This window comes from Sitophilus oryzae, unplaced genomic scaffold (assembly GCF_002938485.1).
Source record: "Sitophilus oryzae breed Bouriz unplaced genomic scaffold, Soryzae_2.0 scaffold_1582_pilon_pilon, whole genome shotgun sequence".
NCBI classification, from domain to species: domain Eukaryota; kingdom Metazoa; phylum Arthropoda; class Insecta; order Coleoptera; family Curculionidae; genus Sitophilus; species Sitophilus oryzae.
In genome coordinates, this window is record NW_022146261.1 from 911,711 (window position 1) to 933,692 (window position 21,982).

General features: G+C 30.6%; 2 protein-coding genes across 3 annotated transcripts; one reads left to right on the forward strand and one right to left on the reverse strand.

The window, feature by feature from the left end:
• Positions 1-6,960: 6,960 nt before the first annotated feature.
• LOC115879616 (longitudinals lacking protein, isoforms H/M/V-like) lies at positions 6,961-16,465 on the reverse strand. 2 transcript variants are annotated; one of them, XM_030896514.1, is made up of 4 exons: positions 16,460-16,465; positions 16,176-16,362; positions 15,370-16,125; positions 6,961-7,303 (listed from the first exon to the last, which is right to left on the reverse strand). In XM_030896514.1, the coding sequence occupies exons 2-4, from the start codon at positions 16,356-16,358 to the stop codon at positions 7,052-7,054; spliced, it is 1,191 nt and encodes a 396-aa protein (XP_030752374.1). In that variant the 5' UTR covers positions 16,359-16,362; positions 16,460-16,465; the 3' UTR covers positions 6,961-7,051. The 2 variants fall into 2 exon arrangements, with proteins under 2 accessions (XP_030752374.1, XP_030752373.1); XM_030896513.1 differs by lacking the exon at positions 16,460-16,465 and having other exon boundaries at positions 16,176-16,453.
• Positions 16,466-17,572: 1,107 nt separating this feature from the next.
• Positions 17,573-21,769, forward strand: LOC115879614 (GRIP and coiled-coil domain-containing protein 2-like). The gene is made up of 5 exons (XM_030896510.1): positions 17,573-20,604; positions 20,659-20,839; positions 20,977-21,205; positions 21,263-21,486; positions 21,540-21,769. Exons 1-5 carry the CDS (start codon positions 17,762-17,764, stop codon positions 21,711-21,713), a joined length of 3,651 nt encoding a protein of 1,216 aa, XP_030752370.1. The 5' UTR covers positions 17,573-17,761; the 3' UTR covers positions 21,714-21,769.
• The last annotated feature ends 213 nt before the right edge of the window (positions 21,770-21,982 follow it).

A 21,982-nucleotide genomic window follows, 5' to 3' on the forward strand; every position in this document is an offset into this window, starting at 1 on the left:
AATTAAAAACTATATTAGGTGTTTACTTTTATATGGTCTGGTTCTTACTTTGTTATAAATATGGTAATCGTAAATCATACAAGATGTTCAATATTCTACGCCAAACTTTCTAAAATATAAAATATTAATTTATGGATTTTCTGCTTAAGTAATTTGTTTTTTTAAATATATGTATATTATTTTTTTATTAGACGGAGATTGAAAAATGAAATGCACTTTTTTGTATTTAGAGTATTTCAAAATTTTAATGGACTTTCGCAGATACACGCAGTATTATTTCATATGGCGCTTTCAATGGTAAAATACGAGAGAAAATCATTGGGTGGCTTTGATAAAAATTTACTGTAGAAAATGCCATGGAAATATAAAACTGCAAATATCTGCCGAAACCGTTAAAATACTACGAAATACAAGAAATGCTCATTTTATTTTTCCGTCTATTGATCAAAATAATCTATAGGAAGTGTTAATGAAAAAACGAGTAAAAGTTGTTTTATATTTTTAAAAATTTGGTGTAGAATTTGTAAACAAACATCCTGTATAATTTACGTTTTATCATATTTATAGCAAAGTAATATGCAGACTATCTAAAGAAATAAATACCTACACATTAACATGATTTTTAAGAACAGTTCCTGTATATTTAATAATTTACAGAAGTAAGGGCTGAATAGTATATATTTTACTTAGTAATGAAAATATCAAACTGTAAAATATATTACCTCTATCTCCCATTGACGTGTATTGTTCTCAAGACTCGTCATGGTAATATTTCAAAACATCAATATACATAATATAATGATATCTATTCGTTGCCTGTAAAGTATCTAGAAAGCTCAAAAAATTGAAATAATATAGAATGTTCCATTTAAAAAAATCATCTAGCAAAACCATTCACACTTTTTAACCCTAAATATATAAGCAATCCAATTATTACATACTTGAAATCACATCTCTGATACTTTTTAGGTTTGCACTTAAAACAAAATTCTCAAGTTCTTTTCAGACCTACAGACCTATAATATCTTTGATTAATGTTTTGTATCATAATTTCTTAAAAAATGTCAAGTTAGTGGATTAATTAAGTAATTTTTAGATATATATTTTATCACTGAAAGGTGATAAGACTAAAATATAAGCTTTATGTTTTTATTTTTCTCTTTAGAAGGGAGATGCTTTGTGTAAGTAGAATACATTACAGTCAAATTACAGTATTTAATACCGTGTACTTTGATATTCTTTTCTTAATTTACTGTCATTTCTTGTTTCCTATAATGCCAAATCTTGACAATATGGTGAAGGTTGAGTTTTGATCTTGTAGTTTTATACCTGTGTTTATACAAGACCAAATTAAGACTTATTAGTTAGTTTGTGATTCTAAAGAAAAAACACTATTGGACACAGTGGTTATTTCAGCTTAATGTACCTATTCTCTGGTTTCAGCTATAAAAAGTTGCTATGGGGATAGGATAACACTGATCAAAGGGTGCAACAGTAGTTTTTATAATATTTTGTTATGTCTTAATCTTAATACTATATTATGCTTTGTCTGGAAAATAAATGTTATAATATCTTAATTTTTGCATATCTTCCATCCTTCCATTAGGAAAATATGGTTTTAAAAATCATATGTATGCTAAGAAAATCACATAAATTAGGTGTGGAATAGAGAAATCTTAAAGTAGCAGAAAATTGACTTCATTATACATATGTATAAGCAGAATTAAACAAGGTAACTGTAATGTTGCTGAAGCTGATTCTACAATTTTAATTACGGAGGCTAAAAGACCTTTTAAGGCCTCCGTAGTTGTTGATGGAAATTAAAACTTGTTATGAACATGATATGGGAGCTACAGCATTTAAAAATTAAAAAAAAACAGAAAAAACTTGGACGTCTCTTTTAATTTACCGAATTTTTAATAAAATGAAACACTTTTTAAACGTAGCATAATCTTAGAAACAATTAGATTAATTATAGGAATTTAGAGTTTTATTTCTAATTTAAGGTTTTGTATTCACAATTTAGCCACGCACATTGTTCAATTAGAAAAACACGTTTCTAAAAAGCTAAATCTGGTAAAAATATGCCCAAATTCTATTGACTATGAAAATACATAATAAGCGTTCACGTGTTGTGCGAAATATTAAAATAATAATATAAATAATATACCGGTACTATGATCGAAAAAATAGCGATGACTATGAAATGAAGATCGCTGTCATTTTTATGTAAATTTATATGAAGGAATGTCCTCAATCGTCATTTCCATAGTCCAACTGGACGCCGTTTTTCGATCATACGGTATATATTGACAAAAAACACTGAAAAGCACATATGAAGGAAAATTAAAAATTATTTGTTTTCTACTGAAAATAATTCCAAAATAACTTGCACTCTAGCAACATCGACGATGTTCGCATGCGTATCTGTGATTTTATATGCAGCAAAAACTCGTTTCAAGGTCACCGGATCACCATTACCAAAAAGGGGTGGATCCGGTGGTTGACCTGGAAGTCTTGCTATTTTGCTGCATTTGATCATCGATACTACGCATGCGCATCATCGTCGATGTTGCTAAATTGCAGTTTATTTTTGAATTATTTTTAGTTAAAAAACAAATGTTTCTTACAAATCTATAATTAATTTTATAATTTCAGATTTATCTTGATATCAAAAATTAAGGTAAGAAGGATAATGAAGATTGTGAAATGAAAGTATTATGAATATATAAAATTGTAATAATAATAACATTTATTTATATATTTACATTAGAATTAAAAATTATCATTTACGGATTTTTTCTTAATGGTTTTAAACTTATTAGAATTATTTCTTTCAAGTTATTTAATTTCTAGTTATTTACAGGCAACAATAGTTTTGATTATATGTATTGATGTATTGAAGTACTACCATGACGAGTCTTATAGAACAATACACATCAATGGGAGATAAAGGTAACATTTTACCTATAATGTTACTAATATAATATACTTTGATTATAATGTTTGTATCATAATTTCTTAAAAATATCAAGTTAGTGGATTAATAGCAATTTTAGACATATATTTTATCGAAGAGTGTGTTGATAAGACTAAAATAAGCTTTATGTTTTATCTTTTTCTCTTTAGAAGGGAGATGGTTTGTGTCGTAGAATACATTACAGTATTTAATATCGTGTATTTTGATATTCTTTTCTTAATTTACTGTAATTTCTTGTTTCCTATAATGCCAAATCTTGACAATATGGTGAAGGTTGAGTTTTGATCTTATTAGTTTTATACCTGTGTTTATACAAGACCAAATTAAGACTTAGTTTGTGATTAATATTAAGATCTTTCTTATAATATTTGTTATGTCTTAATCTTAGTACTATATTATGCTTTGTCTGGAAAATAAATGTTAAAATATCTTAATTTTGCATATCCTATTCCATCCTTCCATTAGGAAAAATATAGTTTATAAATCATATATGCTAAGAAAATCACATAAATTAGTTGTAAGAATAGAGAAATCTTAAGGTAGCAGAAAAATTAATGCAATATATGTATAAGCAGAATTAAACAAGGTATAATAACTGTTAATGTTGCTGAAGCTGATTCTACAATTTTAATTACGGAGGCTAAAAGGCCTTTTAAGACCTCCGATGGAATGTTAAAAAAAATCTATTATGAACATGACATGCTACAGTATTTAAAAATTTAAAAAAAAGAAAAAACCTGGACATATTCCTTTTTTTTTAATTTCCCGAATTTCTAATAAAGCACTTTTTAAACGTAGCATAATAATCTAGAGCAATTAGATTAATTACAGGAATCTAGAGTTTTATTTATATTTAATTTTATTGACAATGAAAATACATAATAAGCGCTCACGTGTTGTGCGAAATATTAAAATAATAATATACCGCGTACTATATGATTGAAAAAAAAATAGCGTCAGCGATGACTATGAAATGAAGATAGTTGTCATTTTATATAGGAAATGTCCTCAATCGTCATTTCCCAGCCAACTGGATGCCGTTATTTCGATCATACGGTATATATTGACAAAAAAACACTGAAAAGCACATATTTGCTTTCTACTGAAAATAATTCCAAAATAACTTGCAATCTGGCAACATCGAAGATGTGCGCATGCGTAGTGTCTGTGACTATATGCAGCAAAAACTCGTTTCAAGGTCAGCCACCCGATCCACACTATTATCGATAAGATTGATTTATTGAGTTTTTCTTGAATATCAAACGGTTTTCAAGAAAAAAAAATCAACTAGTCCGCTTTGATATGCTCCTTTTCTAGCAATTTTGAGATATGCAATGTAGTTGTTTTTTTTCCTCGAAACCGATGTTTAAGAAAAATTCAAGAGATCAATTTTGTTAAAACAAGAAAAAAATGTTTTTTGAGAAAAAAAAACTAAAATAGAAATTAAATTTTTTACTTCCTTTAATTCCTGCAATCATTTCCTTATCACCTGTAGATCAGAAAAGAAGTACTTTTTAGACCCCATGTTCATATGAAGCTTTTGTCTTATAAACATACGAGGGAATTGAAATCATATTAGAAATTAATTCTATTTTCGGTGTCAGATATACCAACGATTAATCGAAAATAGACTACTTAACAGAAAAACCGGTTATTGTTGCCAGTACTTGTAAATATCGAATAATTTTATACAGAGTATTAAAAGAAGCTTGGTTCGTTACCGACTTTCCAGTCTCAAATGCGTATACAGGGTGCTACAAATTCAAGGTGCGAGAATTGGTATCTCAATAGGTAACCGTAATAGATGCGAACATGGTTAAATTGGTGCAAAGTTGCGCTTTGAGATGTTCACCAAGATGTCATCAAATTTTTTTTTTAATTTCAAAGATTGCTAAGTTTTTTGAAAAAAAAACTGAATTTTGAAAATAAATTTTATTTTTTCCTGCCGTTAATTTTTAGAAAATCAAAAAACGAATTGCACCTTCTCATAGCCACTTTATTAGGGCTATCTGATAGTATTTTTAGATTTCATATTAGCTGACAATTTGTGAGATGCAGAGGCCAATTAATTTTTTTTTAAATACGGACCTGTATTTTTATTCCAGATTTTAAAACAACTCGGTCTCCTAAGTACAATGATATACCACACTTAATTTTTTTTTTTGGTTTGGGACATTTGAAGGCAGGGGCATTACTTGACGTCATTTGTAAAAGTGAAATTACAATAAAAAGTACAAAATGCATGGAACATCCGTGGCATGGAAGTATGAAGAAAGTTCAAAGAATTTAAAAATAAAATTGAACGAAAAATATAAACTTGTGCAATAGGGAGGGAGGTAAGTGGTAACCCTTTCGAACATGTAGATCATTAGAAACTAGTTTGTAAAAGTTAATTTATTTATAATAACTACGATATGAATATTATGCATAATATATTATTAAATCGCACACAGAGATTTCGAATTCACAATAAAAAAAATTAAAAATAATATCTTTAATTGTTGCCCTGGATATAATTTATTTGAATCTTCCAATTGGCTCGATTTTCCTTATTCAATGTTAATTAACGATTAGCGCTGATAAATATTGTTGTGATGCAGCGGCGTGAGGTCCATGGAAGAGGGGGAAGCACCGCTTCCCTAAACTTTTTAAAGATAAAAAAAATAAATAGTCAAACGTTAATAATAGTGTTATTTTATAACAAAAGATTAATTTAATTTGTTAAAATCATTTATTTGAAACCTTACATAAACGTAGTAAATTTAATTAGCCTTTTACTGCATGCGCGCCTGGAAATCGCCGCTGGTCGCCTATCCCTCCTTCATGTAGGTGTTATTGATCTCGAACGCAAACGACAAATTTAAGCCGGAAAATCACGCACAGTTTGCTAGCCACGGAACAAAACGCTAAACAAAAGAAAAGTATAAATAAGTGTGGCATATCATTCTACTCAGAAGACGGAGTTCTTCAGAAATCTGAAATAAAAAATGCAGGTCCCTATTTAAAAAAATTAAGTTGGCCTCTGTAGTATCTCACAAATTATCAGTTGTTCAGAATCTCAAAAATATTATCAGGTAGCCTTCATAAAGTGGCTATGAGAATGTGCAATTAACTTTTGGATTTTCTAAAAAGTAACGACAGGAAAAAATAAAAATGATTTTCAAAAAAATCCGTTCTTTGCAAAAAACTCAGCAATCCTTGAAATTTTTAATAAAATTTTCACAAACCAAACTTTTTGGGTGGCATCTTGGTGAACATCTCAAGGCGCAACTTTGCCCCAATTTAACCAAGTTCGTATCAATTACGGTTACCGAAATACCAATGCTCGTACCCTCATTTCAATCATGCGAAAATTTGGTTTAAAAATAGACTTTTTTTAATATAACTTTCATTTAACGAAAAACGAAGGCCTAAATGAAAAAAAGAAACAATTTAAAAGTTTCGCTTATGTCTTGACAAGGTACCAAAGCAAACCCCATATTTTTTGCTTTTAAACTAATAAAGATATATCATAAACAATTAGCGATGTAATGGTTTTTGCGCGCGCTGGCCGACTGCCGCCGCTGCGCCGAGATTTCCTATACCCTTGTATATATGACGTCATGGTGTGGCAAATGTAGCATTTTAATTCGATTTGGGCTCCCTTATATAGGATAACAGAAACATTTTCAATGTTAAAATAGCATTTTAAATTACAATTTAGGGTGCCATGTTCATAAATGTAATGACAATTTGACTCGAAATATCAAATGTACCAAAAAATTCAAAGAAACTAAGAAATATCAAAGGTACCAAATTATTCGTAAAAAATGCTTTTTTCCAATTATGGTAATGAGCCATCCTTGTCCCAAGAAAATTAATTTAAGAAACTAATAGGTATTTACAATAAAAGGTGAAGAAGACTTTAAGCTCTCTCAAAATTACAAGGTGCTAAGCTGTTACTATGGAGTGTACCAAGGGATTTGATAAATAAAATAATCTTCCAACCAATTTATCTATTAACGTAAAAAATATATAATAAAATAAGATATAAAATTTAACAAAAATATATAATAAAAACAATCCACCTTATCAGTTTCGAACTGAATGAGCTTCAATCATATGCTTTTTATATCCCTCCCTATAATCAAAACTCTCGGGGCATAAATGACAACAGTACATATTTGTTAAATCAGAATGAACCAGTCTAACATGGTATTTTAATGCAGATTGGTTAGAATATACCTTCCCACAATGTGGACAATTACCACATTGACTACTATGATGAGGTGTGTCCACTAATGCTTTGGAAAAATTTAAAGCAGAATCATCACATGATATGATCTAGAACAAAGATAAACACATTACTTTAAACAATATGTCTTTAAACAGTATGTAATGATATTAATACAAGATGTCTTAAGAATTACTAGGACTGGTACAGTCCAGTTAAATTGTTATAAACTATACAGGGTGGTCCGAATCTGTATTCCGGAAACTTCGGCAGCATATTCTGCAGATAAAAATAATTAAAAAAGATTGTATAAATGTGTGTCCTAAAATGTTTAGTTTCGGAGATACAGGGTGTAGAAGTTTCATTTTAATTTCGATTTTTTCCAAACAATTTCTGAAGTAACTTCAATATTTGGATGAAAATTGACGTCTGGCAGTTTTCTGACACGATAAATTTGATTTTGATGTCAATATGACTCCTACTTGGCGTGACCTACATTGGTTTTAACTATTTTGAGGACTAATAAGTTCTCGTCCGTACCATTATAAAACAACTGAGTAAAAACCATAGATTTAGGAAGAACAGATATCACAATAGATCTATAAGGTCGCGGTGATTAACTCCCCTCCTAAACATTCTACATTCTACAAGAACAGATATCACATTGTGCATTTTAACCCGATCAAATAATCGGAGGTTGACTACGTACTGTAAAAACCAACTGAAATAGAGAAGGCGACATTGCCACATCTCAAATTTGCGCCTATCTACTTAGTTTGATTTGCAAAAAAGGTGACTTTAAAACCTTCACCGGATATCAATAAATCTCAATTTCTTCATTAAATTAATAGTTTATTTTTAAAGAAGCATGAGTAATAATATGTTATTAACCAGAGGATATATGCGTTACTATTAAAGGACATGTTTACTGTTTAATGTGTTGAAACGTCTAGAACTATTGGCAACGTCGCTGCTAGTCTTCCAGAATGAAAATGAGCCGTCCGTCCCACCACCCGTCGCGACGGCCCTTGGTCCGTTATAGCGTACTACGTTTAGATTACGGTGTGTTTGAAGTCGGAGTCAAGTCCTAAGTGAACTTTTCAGTGTTTTTCAGTAGTTTTTGTTTTTGTTTAACGTACTTTTGAATCTGCGAATTTTCAATATGGTACGACAGTGTCAAATGTGGGGAAAAATAAGCTCAAATTACCCGAATTTGTCTTTTCACAGGTAGGTACAAATTTCCGCCGTAATTGTACATAGGCGTCCCACAAGGGAGCCCCTTATAATTAAAATAATTTCTAATTATATTTGTTGAATTTTGATCTATTAAAAACAAAGAACATAGTAGCCAGTAATTGAATTATAATTCGTCTCAATTACTACTTAACTATTTGTAGAGATCATAACAAATTTGAATATAAACGTTGCATTTGAAACTTTATTATAAGCCAGAAAGTGACATTTTTTCTTAAAACTGCGTCATATTTTAGTCATGTCATTATATACGATATTCTAAAGGATTTTGCTCAACAAATAAACAAAGGTGTTACCGACCTTTTTTGCACATTTTATTGCTTTATTATATCTGCCCCTTCGGCCTTGTCTAGACAATTTTACCACTGTACAAAATACCTCTTCCTAGAGTTATTTGTACGGTGTGTTACCTTTTTTAGAATGGGACGAACTGTAAATAATTCTTAGGCTACTAGTTTTATACATATCTATATACAGGTGACCCAGGCCTCAAAAAAGCTTTTTACCTATTACGTTTTTGGTTTGTGATTTTTATTTCAATTTTTTACATAAGATGGGGGCCATTGTAACGCACATTTTCAAAATATTTTGTCAACATACAGGGTGATTCAAACCGCAATACATATGCTTAATACAGTTCATGAAGATTGAGACATTTAACTAAAGGTTGATTGTCTGATGAAGGTACCTTTAAAAGTAATGGGTTTGTAAATAAACGTAATATTCATTATTATGCGACAGAAATCCCCATACTGTAGCACACAGATTTGATACTTTTAATGATAAGTGCCTTCTATTGAGAGACTAAAAATGTAATTGCCTCAAGTATCAGAGCCATCATAATACTAAAGAAGAAGACCGAAAGTCAAATCTTGTCTTATATTTTCAAAAAAACACAATTTTCTCATTTAAATATTGATTTTAGGTATAGGAAGTTATTAATACAACAAGATTAAACAACTATTACACAGTACTTCACAGGAAGCTATCGGTTGCGAACTAACTAAATCGTTACTAATTACTAATTTTGAAAAGTTCTTTAAGATCCAAAATGGTAAAACTAAAATCCTAAACTATCATTTGAGATTAAACGGGAAGTTCTAAATAATGTTGCCTATTCAAAACAAGACAAATTTATTTATAAGTTTTATAACATCTCTAATTAAATTTGGACGAAAAGAATATTTCTGTTTGCTGTAGGTAATTTTCTCAGTGAAAATACGTAAATAAAAATGACTTTTTAAGTCCAAAAAAGTCAAAAGGACAAGTTATTTATAAATAATAATATATATATATTATAAAAAAGGACAGGTGGCAACCCTAGGTATTTCTGGAATGGAAATTTAATGGCAAATCTACAACTTTAGTTTGAAAATATGTCCCGGCCACCTATGTTTACAAAAATGTCTAAAATGTGCTTTACCATTGCCTCCATATTCTGAAAAAAAATTGAAAGAGAAGTCACCAACCACAAACCTAATATAGAACTGTTTCAGAAACTTGAGTCACCCTATAAATATTTAAAAAGTAACTGAAAGTTTATAGAAGTAACTGAAAGTTTAAATTGAAAATCAACGTTGGAGCGATTTTTTTCGAGTTTACCTACTAACGTTTCAACATAAGTATATATGGGATATTAATTATATTATTATATTAGATACTTATAACAAAACTCATCTGACGAAAAAGTGTTAATGTAGTATATTAATATGAAAAAATTTTACTAATTACTTTACTTTTACTTTACTAATTAAATTCCTTCCAAAAAACGATACGCCACTGGCCATTAGAACAATCCAAATGCGCCTAGTTGCCGGGCTCGGAAATTTTAGACTTCTCTGTCTTTTCTGTCCTTGTTTGACACATTGGAATGTTTGATACACTTCCAACGAGTATTTATGAATGAGATGTTCGGTCTATCTTTATAATGTCTTTGGTAAAAACCAAAGACATTATTGGTAAAAACCAAAGACATTATAAAGATAGACCGAACATCTCATTCAAATATGGTAGTCTATTAACATCAAGCTGAAACGAAAAAGACGAGAAATCCCCCCAACTAGGCACGCATTATGACCCGGTAGGAGACATAGTAAAATGTAAGCAAAACACTCCACTACACTGCATGTGCCGTCAGGTAATTTTGACCTCAGGTCATAATACTGATGTATCCACATCTGCATGTTGAAACGATAATAAGTAGATCGCCGGCGTCGATTTTCAATTTGGCTTTCGGTTACAGTGACTCGGTGCGACTGGAATTCTGAAACTGGTTCTATATTAAGGTTCTATGTGTTTCTTTCAATTTTTTCGAAATATCAGGTATACATTTTTAGACATTTTTTCAAACATAAGTTGAATATGTTCAAGGCAAAGTTAGGCCAGATTTGCCGATGCTTCCATTCAAAGGTTACCACTGTCACCACGAAAAAGGACAGTCCTTTTTTTGGAATAACTTGTCCTTTTGACTTTTCTTTTAAAGTCATTTTTTAATACAATATTTTCGAAAAAGTACGCAACAAACAAATATTTTCATGAAATTTAGTGGAGATGATATAAAACTTAACATAAATAAATTTTCTTCGAACAGTTTGAGAACATTAAACTTCCGTTATCAAATGATCGTTGGAGATTTTGAGTTTATCTTTATCTTAGAAAGAACACAAAATAGTACTGAGTAGTAACGATTTGCAATCGACTAATGGCTGACTGTGTAATAGTGTTGCTGTTAACTGCAAAATCAATATTTAATGAAAAATTGTTTTTGAAAATATAAAGACAATATTTGTTTCGATCTTCTTATTACTCTGATGAGACAATACAGCTCTCGCAATAAAGGCATTATCATTAAAATTATAAATCTGTGTGCTGGCCTGTAAGCCTATTACGTTTGTTACAAATCGTATGCACAAAGGCCAGCTTCATCGAATAATCAAGCACAGATTAAATCTCCTAATGAACTGTATGTGCTTGCGGTTTTATGATGACAGTTGTGCCCTGAAGTGAAAAAATCACAAACAAAACGTAATAAATAATAGGCATGTATAAAACAAAAGTAAATAAAGCACAATAGTTCGTCCCATTCTAAAAAGTGGCCCACACCGAGACACAAATAACTCTAGGAAAGATGCCGTTGTACGGTGTACAAAGCTAAACCGAAGGACACGGTATATAAAAAACAATAAATGGGTCGAAGAAATCGAATGCATTTGTTTGTTATTAAGCAAAATTCCTTTAGGAATATCGTATAATGACAAAAACTGCGACGCAATTTAAGAAAAATGTCACTTTCAAGCACTCAATTCAGGCTGAAATGATACGTTATATTCAGAGGCTGTTATGATCTGGCAGACCAGGTAACAATTGAGATCAGGTAGTGTTACCGAATCAAGTCAACTAAATAATTAGAAATTGACACAATGTCTCCCTTATTGGGACGGCACTGCTCTTGACCTTTCAATACCTGTGAAAGATTTGAAATTCGAGCGCCGTGAGCTTATTTAACACATTTGGCACGTTGCATGAAAAAGATTAAAGAACACGTGGCTAAAAACAAAAAGTTCACTTCGGACTTGATTCCGACTTCAAACACACCGTAAGCTAAACGTAGTACGCTATAACGGACCATAGGCCGTCGCGAGGGGTGGTGGGACGGACGGCTCATTTCATTCTGCAAGACTAGCAGCGACGTTGCCAGTAGTTCTAGACGTTTCAGCACATTAAACAATAAACATGTCTAGTAACGCATATATCCTCTGGTTAATAACATATTATTACGCATGCTTCTTTAAAAATAAACTATTAATTTAATTAAGAAATTGAGATTTATTGATATCCGGTGAAGGTTTTAAAGTCACCTTTTCTGCAAATCAAACTAAGTAGATAAGCGCAAATTTGATATGTGGCAATGTCGCCTTCTCTATCTCAGTTGATTTTTACAGTACGTAGTCAACCTCCGAATGTTTGACCGGGTTAAAATGCATAATGTGATATCTGTTCTTCCTAAATCTATGGTAAAAACATATACATTTACGACATTTTTTTACATAAAAAAGGTCTCTTGGGAAAAATCACTACGAGTAATGGTTCTCGAGATATTTGGAATTGAAATTATTAATCCCATTAAATTAAACATGTTGCCTAAATAGTTCTTAGACTGAAATCATAAATTTGGAATGTTTTTGTGTCAAAAGTTCAACAGAAACTGTTTTATCATCATCGCAGAAAAATTTAGGATTAAATAAAAAAAATTTCCGAATTTATTATTTCAGTCAAATAACTATCTACTCAACGTGTTTATTTTTTGTCAACAATGACATGTATTGATTATTTCCATTCTAAATATCTTGAGAACGGTTGCTCATAGCAATTTTTACCAAGAGACATTTTTTACGTAAAAAGTCACGGAAATGTATATTTTTTCACTCAGTACTTTTATACAGGTACGGACGAAAAGTTATTACTCTTTGTAGGTGGCGCCCCCTACAAATAGGAGTCATATTGACTAGGGCTGTAACGAGCCCTGTTTTTTAACTTGACCGAGTACCGAGTACTCGGCTAAAGGTAATGGCCGAGTACCTAGTACTCGGCCGCCGAGTAGTGAAATTGTCGGGTTTTTGATAGTCTTAACAGTTATGCGACCTTTATCAATATATATTAATTATACTATACACCATAACATAATAATATTATAATTTATACATAATATAAATATAAATATATAATTTAACATTAAAGAAAGCTAGTTAAAATTCCCTGAATTCCCCGGCCTTAAACCAATGATCTTGTTTGTTTTGCCTATGATTGGCGAGGGGCTGGGATTCCCCGACTACAAACCAATGACCTGAGGTGGAACTCTGTAACGAAATAGCGATCGGTAGCGATGAAGAACACTGTCGCTTGCCGTTTAGTTTGTACGGCCAAGGTCAGTATTCTTCATTGCTACCGATCGCTATTTAGTTACAGAGTTCCAGCCCTGGTTTGTTTTACTTATGGCGATATGGTTTTATTCGGTGGTTCCCCATGCAAACTGATATTTCTAATGTGCTGGATTCTGAATTGATTCTTTTAAGGTGCGGTGGCGACGTTGATTTTGTTTTAAGCAAAACTTATATGTGTAACTAATTTAAAAGTGAAAAATAATTCAAACAATTAATAATACCCTTTAAGCCCCGTTCTCAGAACTGCGACTGTCGCCAGCGACACGACAAAAGAACCAATCAGATTTGTACAAAATTCAAACAGCTGTCAATTTTAAATTTAGTACAGCTCCCATTGGTCGTTTGAAGTGTCAATCAGTGTCGCTGTCGACACGACGTAGCTTTGAGTTCAATTCTCCAGAACTGCGACTGGCAATCGCCAGCGACACGACAAAAGAACCAATCAGATTTGTACAAAATTCAAACAGCTGTCAATTTTAAATTTAGTACAGCTCCCATTGGTCGTTTGAAGTGTCAATCAGTGTCGCTGTCGACACGACGCAGTTCTGAGAACGGGGCTTTAAGCCTCGTTCTCAGAACGACGTCGTGTCGCTGACGACACAGTTTGACATTTCAAACAACCAATGGGAGCTGTACTAAATTTAAAATTGACAGCTGTTTGAATTTTGTACAAATCTCATTGGTCCTCTTGACGTGTCGCTGGCGACAGTCGCTGTTCTGAGAACGGGGCTTTAAAGTTATATTAACATGAGCGACAGTGCTGACCTCTTTTAGATTATAAGTATTAAATTATTATTTCACTGTGTTTGTGTTATTACTTATACTTATTATTACTTTGCTAAAATTCATTAATTAAAGTTAACTTTTTGATTATTTTATTATTTGCCACTGTGAGTCTCATTTTTATCTGTTTTGGACATGCAGAAATGGATTGTTTCTATTACTATACTTTACTCGGCCGAGGAAGGCCAAGCACCGAGTACATATTACTCGGTTAAAATTCTGGCCGAGCACCGAACTACTCGGTACTCGGTGCAGCCCTAATATTGACATGAAAATCAAATTTCTCATGTCAAAAAACTCCCAGACACCAATTTTCATCCAAATATTGACGTTACTTCAGAAATTATTTGGAAAAAATCGAAATAAAAATGAAACTTCTACACCCGGTATCTCCGAAACTAAGCATTTTAGGACATACATTTATACAAACTATTTTACTTATTTTTATCTGCAGAATATGCTGCCAAAGTTTCCGGAATACAGTTAAGGACCACCCTGTATATTCTACAGGATCTGACAATAGTGCGTCGGGCATTCGGGTAGCTCCTAGAAAAAACTTATTGCATTTTTGGCTTCCTTTCAAATCACTTTGCATAATCCTTAGATTGTTTATTGTTTTTTTTTTTAAAAACAGCTATTAGATTTATAACCTTACAACTTAAAAATTTTTTGTCTTGATGTATAAACTTGATTTCTCCTTGCAACATTCATGTTATCTTATTGAATTACCCAATTACCTATGATAGCCCAATTTTCTATTATTTATTGTTACCATTATTTTTAGTTGTTATTAGTAATAGAAAGATAGTTATTAAATCTTAGATAATGTTAATTCATATATTACTTGTTTTCTTTTTTTTGTTTTTTCTCAACACAATTTCCTTTAATTGTCATGCTTTCAGAATATCTGTTAACTTGTAATACATATTGAAATAAAGATTATAATTTATTATTATTTTTATTAAAAATGCTAAATATGGTGACAGATAAATTGGGATAAACAATTCTTATGCTCTTCTATCTCTATTTTCTACCCATTCCATATATTATTTCATACTCATTATTTATTTACTGTTTTTTGTACTGTAATGATGCTATTTCATTTTGTATCTGTATGTTTTTGTATGCCAATACATTTAGATATTATTTTGAAATAAGATCATTATTACTATTATTCCTTGATCACACATTATGCTTACCTCCATTTCATGCTGATCAGTATGCTCAATTTTAATACTTTGTTGTAAAAATTCACTAGGACGATCAAATGCTGATGGACTCGAGGATGATTCTGAAGATGACCTTAAAATTAACCTCTCTAATTCATTTTCTGGTGGTTTTCGTGGTATAAAAACAGTCTTAGGTATTGAAATATCTGGTAATACTTGCAATATATTCAACTTTTCACACGATAAAGGTAAAGATGGTGATTTGCCAGAAGTAGGTTGAGATGTCAATGACCTTTCTAATATGCTTGCTGATTTCACTTCTAAAGCTGCTTCTAATATGGAAGTTTGTGTTTGATTTTCCATTTTTTCTTGATCACACAGTTTAACATCTTGTTGTTCATTATTGCTATCAAATTCATCTTGAGTTTCAGATCTCACAATTTCATCTTCTAAAACATCACTTTGTGAAATAATTTTCTTTTGTGCAAGTTCTTCATTAAAACCCTTAACAGATTTTGGAATTATTTTAATTTTTTTGGAAGGGCACTCTTGGGGTTCACTGTGAGCAGATTTTATTTTTTTAGATGCCAATTGTCGATTTACAGAGTACGGACTTTCATTATTAATTAGTCCTGAAACTTGCAGTATAGTTGCAGTTTGTAGGAACGATGCAAGTTGTTCTTCAGCAACCATCACTTCTCCATGATACATAAAATTTACTAAAGCAATTAAATCAATGTAGGCTACATCTTTCAGTATGACAATAGGATGAGAACATGGATTTTCCTAAAATGAAAAAACATTAAAAAATTATATCATACATTAATCTCATATACCTTAAAAATAGTACGGAAGTAGGGACTGCAAGCTGATAATATAAATTTATGTGCTTTTAAACTAATTCCTTCACATGTTAAAGTAACATCTGCAAGATCTTCAGTACTTTGAAGACTTTCAAAGGCATTTAATATACTTGTTTGAAACTTGGTCCATTTTAAACAAAAATGTTTCGAAGTCATTCTACTTAAAATGTAAATAAATAAATTGTTATATATATATATATATATATATTTAAACTAAAACGAAAACCACGTATTAAACTAAGGAAGAAAACAACAACGTCAAACAAAACGATTAAAAAAATCAAAACAAACGTCAAAAAAACCAAAATGGTCACCAAAGACCTTGACCACAGAACAAAATGTTAAATATGGCACAGAAGAAAAATGCTGTAACCAGGGATGAAGTCATTATAAATACTAGTAAATACCTATTCTCTGGTAAATACTTTTACTTAAGTAATAAAATTAAATTTGATATAAAATTTATATGCTTTAAGTTTTTAACGTTAATTTCCTAAAACTTAGCAAAAACTATGTTGAAGCAAAAATGCATAAAGATGTTTCTGTTTCCTATTCCATAACTAATAACAACAATCTCGACAATCACATAGCAGCCCTGGTCACAGAATATACTAACGAAAAAGAAGCCCAAGTTCCTTGTAATAAATCGGTTCCATTTTCGTAACGCCATCTCTCGACATAACTGACATTATAGGTTAGCCAAAGGGGTGCGGGGCCGGGGGGAATTGTAAAATACACTTTTTTATTTTAATTATTTTTATTCGCTATTTGCAATTTTATTTTTAAAACATATTATGTGAAACAATCACATAATATGTCTTAAAAATAAAATTACAAACGGAAACAAAAGGAATTAAATAATCTAAAATCTACAAAGTTTATTGATAAAAAAGTTAGGCTATGCAAATTGATAAGTATATTAAGTATAACCTCTTTTTGGTATAACATTGTTAAACAAACATTAACAAATCATAACATATCAGATCATAGAACTAAAAAAAGTACTATTACATAAAAACAGGTGATACAATACTTCAAAACTAATTTTAACATAATATCAAAACCGAAAAATCAAACTGCAAACACAACCACACTTATCACAACAGAAATTAACACACACTCCCACGGCAAATGTCCAAGAAAGACTGATCATTCTGATTGGTCCTGGTTCGGTCGTAGCTCACGTCGTATTGTCGGTAAGCAAAATCCCTGACCAAAAATTTTGACGATCAGCGCCATCATCCGTCATAATTGGGAAACTTTTGCTGGAACCATTTTTAATATTTCACTTACATGGCCCTGGCCCTGGTCTTGTTCTGGTATCTGTGAAATGTTTTGTGTCTTGTCCTTGTCATTTGTCATTTGTCAGCGTATGACACATGTATGACATTTAAGAGAAATCCAAAATCTAATTTTGTATCTGTTTTAATTTTAATATAAATATTCATTAAGTTTCTTAATCTTGATATTGTGCTAATAGTGATGTCGAATTAAGCAAAAATAATATAAAACACTGACGTATAATAATAATAATAGCACACTCCTGATAAGAGAATGAAATGGATCCAACAGATCATAAAAAAATTAACTTAGAAGAGTTATCAAAGGATGATTTATTAAAACGTTATAAAGGTTTAGTAATACTAGTGCAAAAAATTAAAGCTTCCAAAGCAGAATTGGAAGAGGAAAATAATACATTAAAAGGGCTTAACGAGGAACAATCAAAGACAGTATCACAAGAAATCGTTGATAAGTTTACTGAAGAAAAGTTATTTTTTGTTTCCGAAATTAATGATTTAAAGGAAAAAAATAATTATTTAAAGAGCGTAAATATCAATTTAGAAAAAGACATAAGTTCTTTCAAAGAATTGCAAGAAAAATACAATTGGCTTGAAACTGAAAATAGTTCATATTGTAGGCAGATATCTCGGTTAACAGAAGAAAATGAACAGCTTTTCACTGATTTGTCTACATTAGAAATACAAATATCAGAACTGAATAAGTTAGGTAAGCAACAACAGGAAGAGTTATTACAATTAGAAAAGAAAAATGAAACTAATTTAACAGATTTACAAAGTAAACTCTCAGAGATGTGTTTAGAAAATGAAGCTTTAACTAATAAATTACTTTCCAAAGAACATGAAGTCATTCAGTTGTCTATAGAACTAGAAAACTTAAAATCTAAAAGCAATTCAACTAGTGATAATATCTGTGTTAAAAACACTGAAGATTTAGAAGTTAAAATTGATAGTGATAGCAAAAAACTATTAGAAAGTCAGAAGCAAAATAAAAACTTAAAGGATAAGTTAAAATGTTATCATACAAAACTTAAGAAATTTGCATTAAATACAAAAGAAATAAAAGAGCAAAAAAATGAAATAATTAAAAATTTTAAAGCATACATTATTCAGATAAAAGAATGGAAAGAACAGCTGTATATTGCTAGCAATAATTTAGTTAAAGTTATTAATAATCTTGAAACAGAAAATAAAGTTTTAAAAGAGTATAAGGAAGATAAAATTAAAGAACTTAGTGATCAATTGCTATTGCATCAAATAGAATTAAAAAGCCTTAATGAAGAGATTTTTATAAAAGAAAAAAAATATAAAGAGGACATCGATAAATTAAATATGACTCTGCGAGAATCTTTAGCTACAGAAAAACAACTGGCAGTAGAATCTAGTTCAGAAATTTTGAGACTTAAACATAGCAATAAGAATTTGGAGGATCAAATTACTCAGATGACAGAAATGTTCAATAAAGGAAATAAATCTGAAATTTCTACAATGTCACAAACTGATGATAATCTAATACTTCTTACTAGTTCTGGTCCTACCAGTAACGAAAACGGCATCAATCTTAAAAGGGAAAATTCGGAACTGTTACATGAAATGAACCAGATGAATCAAGTTTTAAAGGAAAGAGGTGAAATAATATCAAAATTAGAAGTGCGTTGTGAAGAAATTACAAAGAAATTACAATTTTACGAAGCTCAAGCAAATAAAAGTGTAGATTCAATTACTGAAAAAGATGGTATTATAAAGAAACTTACCCTTGAGAATGAATCCTTAAAAAATATGAATATAAAAAAAGATTTTACCTATATATCAACAAATACTTGTATTCCAGAAAATAGTTATGTTGAAAGTGATACAATGTCAACATCTACAATTTCAAGAACTGATGAAAGTAACCGTTTAAAGGAATTTGAGGGACCGTGGGAAGAAAGATATGGTAAACTTAGAACTCTGGCTATTAAGTTAAAAAGTAAAGTTAAAGAACAAAGTGGTATTATAAATCAGCTTGAAAGTGAAAGAGAAGATTTACAACAGAAATTATCAAATAACTTAAAAACAATTCAGAATTTACAGAATGAAATTGACACCCAGCAAGATAAGTTTAACCAACTTAATGTTGAAAATAAAAAATATATCACTAAACTCAATTCTGTTGCTGAAACTATATCAAAGGACAAGCTAATATTAGTTGAAAAAGATGAATTAGCTGCAACACTATATAAAGAGATTGAACAATTAAATAATGAAAAAAAAACTGTTGAAGCTTGGAAAAAGCAAATCAGTTCCAAAGTACAAACTCTTAGAAAGGAGTTGGAAGCCAAAAATTTAGTAATAAAATCATTTGAGTCTAAAGTAACTAAACTGGAATTGGAATTGGAAATTAAAGGGAAGGAGTTATTAACTGAACAAGAAAACCACAAGCAAACTAGAGATCTTTTAGATGAAACTACTAGTATTAGCAAGAAAAATTCAGTGCTAAACTTAGAAATGAAAGATTATGAGAAAACTGTGAAAGAACTACTTCAAAAAATTGATCAGCAAACAAGTGATATAGAAAATTTGCAATCACAGCTTGATATACAAAAAATGACTGTTAGTGCTCTAAAAGAGCAAACTAAGACTCTTGAAGGACAAAGAGAGGAGAATGAACAAGCAAACAATTCATTTATTGCAGAAATTGATGCATATAAAAAAAAAGAAATTGATTTTGAAAACATTGTGCAACAGAAAGAGACACAAATTTTGGATCTTACCAAAGCATTTCAGTCTGCAAAATCTGAAAATGAAGAACTATCAACTGAACTTTCTAAGGTAATTGCAGATAATCAGAAGTTTACCCACAGTCTTAAATATGACAGAGATCAATTAAGAAACCATGTATCAAGTCTCCAACAAAGTTTAAGAGAAGCATCAGATAAGTTAATTTTGAAAGAAGATGAATTAAGGATTCTTAAAGATGATTATGAAACATATAAAGTTAGAGCTCAAAGTGTACTTAAAAAGAATCATACAAGGGATTTAGGTCTAGAAGAAAAATTGTCTGAAGAGGTTACTACAATTAAATCATATAATAGTGAAATCCAAAATGAGTTACAGGTTTCAAAGTAAACTTGCTATTTTTTAAATCACTACATTTTTAATAAAGAAGCATTTTTTAGAGAGCATTTGCATAAGGCTAATTTAAACAATGAACAGCTGACATCTGAAAACAATAAGCTTCTTAAAAAATGTCAAGAGTTGCAAGAGGAAATAGAGGAACTAAAATGTCATTATGAGAAGCTGTCTGAAAAACATCAAACATCAACTTTGGAACACTCTGAAACAATCAGAAACTTAAAAGTACTCTGAATTTTATACATAAAATCATAAAATGACAGCTATTTTTATTTCATAGCCATCGCTGACCCGTTTTTTTTTCGATCAGTCACCCTGTATATTACATTTATACTAATTTTAGACATACATATATTTTCTAGGTTCATGCTGAAACTCTTGCACAATGTTATCGTCAAAAACTTTCTGAACAAGAGATGCGACATAATAGAGAAATAATTGAAATACAAAGTCATAATGATAAACCAGCTTCACCTGTAGAAACCACACTTGTTCATCCCAATATGTTGAGAGAAGAAGGTGAAGGTTCTGAAAACACAGATTCAGTTCAGCCTAGCAAAGTCTACCCAGTTCCGTTGGAAAGATTGCTAAGTTTGTGTTCCAATAATTCGTTATACTTACATTTAAAATTGTATGTACTTGTTTTAGGCTCAAAAACCGACGAGGAAACAAACGTAATTAAAAAACAAGTGCTTGAGCAAGAATCCAAGGTTTTACATTTAACTGCATTATTGTCAGATACTGAACAAGATTTAGCAAAACATGTTCAAATGAACAAACTACTAAAGGAGGAAATTAGACGTCATCAGAGATCGTTAGAGAGAGAACAACATGCCGAAAATTTGGAGTATTTAAAAAATGTTGTATTTAAAGTATGCTATTAATGGTAAAATATTTGTGTGTATGTAGCATTTTTTGTTTTTAGTTTCTGACTCTAAACAGTGGGGATGAAAGAAGCCGATTGGTTCCAGTTTTAAATACAATTCTTAAATTAAGTCCGGAAGAGACACAAAAAATAAATATGGTTGCTAAAGGTGATCCTGGGATTAAAGCTTGGGCTAGTTATTTACCTTTATGGTCGCCTAATAAACCCCAGTAATATTTATTATTTGTTTAAATATTTGTAATTATATTTAAAATATATTTTAAAAATACCACCGTATTTTATTTAGTAATCAATAGTGTTTTGAATTTCCCGCTGTAGTTCATCCCTTAAACATTATCTAAATTAAACCTAAATGTAATGGTTAATGGAACTGAATATAAAAGATCAAATAATTTTGGAAAATGATTTTGACGGTAAATTACAGGTTTGTTTAATTTTCTTGGCGAAGAAATTAGTTTTTGTGCTTATTTAAATACATAGAA

What these genes read in the sequence shown, in the direction of transcription:
- LOC115879616 (XM_030896514.1), bottom strand. Translation starts at nt 16,358, where the DNA reads ATGACTTCGAAACATTTTTGTTTAAAATGGACCAAGTTTCAAACAAGT. An exon ending in ACTTCCGTACTATTTTTAAG is followed by an intron (nt 16,126 to 16,175) that starts GTATATGAGATT and finishes TTTTCATTTTAG; the next exon opens with GAAAATCCATGTTCTCATCC. An exon ending in CTGATCAGCATGAAATGGAG is followed by an intron (nt 7,304 to 15,369) that starts GTAAGCATAATG and finishes TCTTTGTTCTAG; the next exon opens with ATCATATCATGTGATGATTC.
- LOC115879614 (XM_030896510.1), top strand. Translation starts at nt 17,762, where the DNA reads ATGGATCCAACAGATCATAAAAAAATTAACTTAGAAGAGTTATCAAAG. An exon ending in AATGAGTTACAGGTTTCAAA is followed by an intron (nt 20,605 to 20,658) that starts GTAAACTTGCTA and finishes AGCATTTTTTAG; the next exon opens with AGAGCATTTGCATAAGGCTA. An exon ending in TAAAAAATGTTGTATTTAAA is followed by an intron (nt 21,487 to 21,539) that starts GTATGCTATTAA and finishes TTTTGTTTTTAG; the next exon opens with TTTCTGACTCTAAACAGTGG.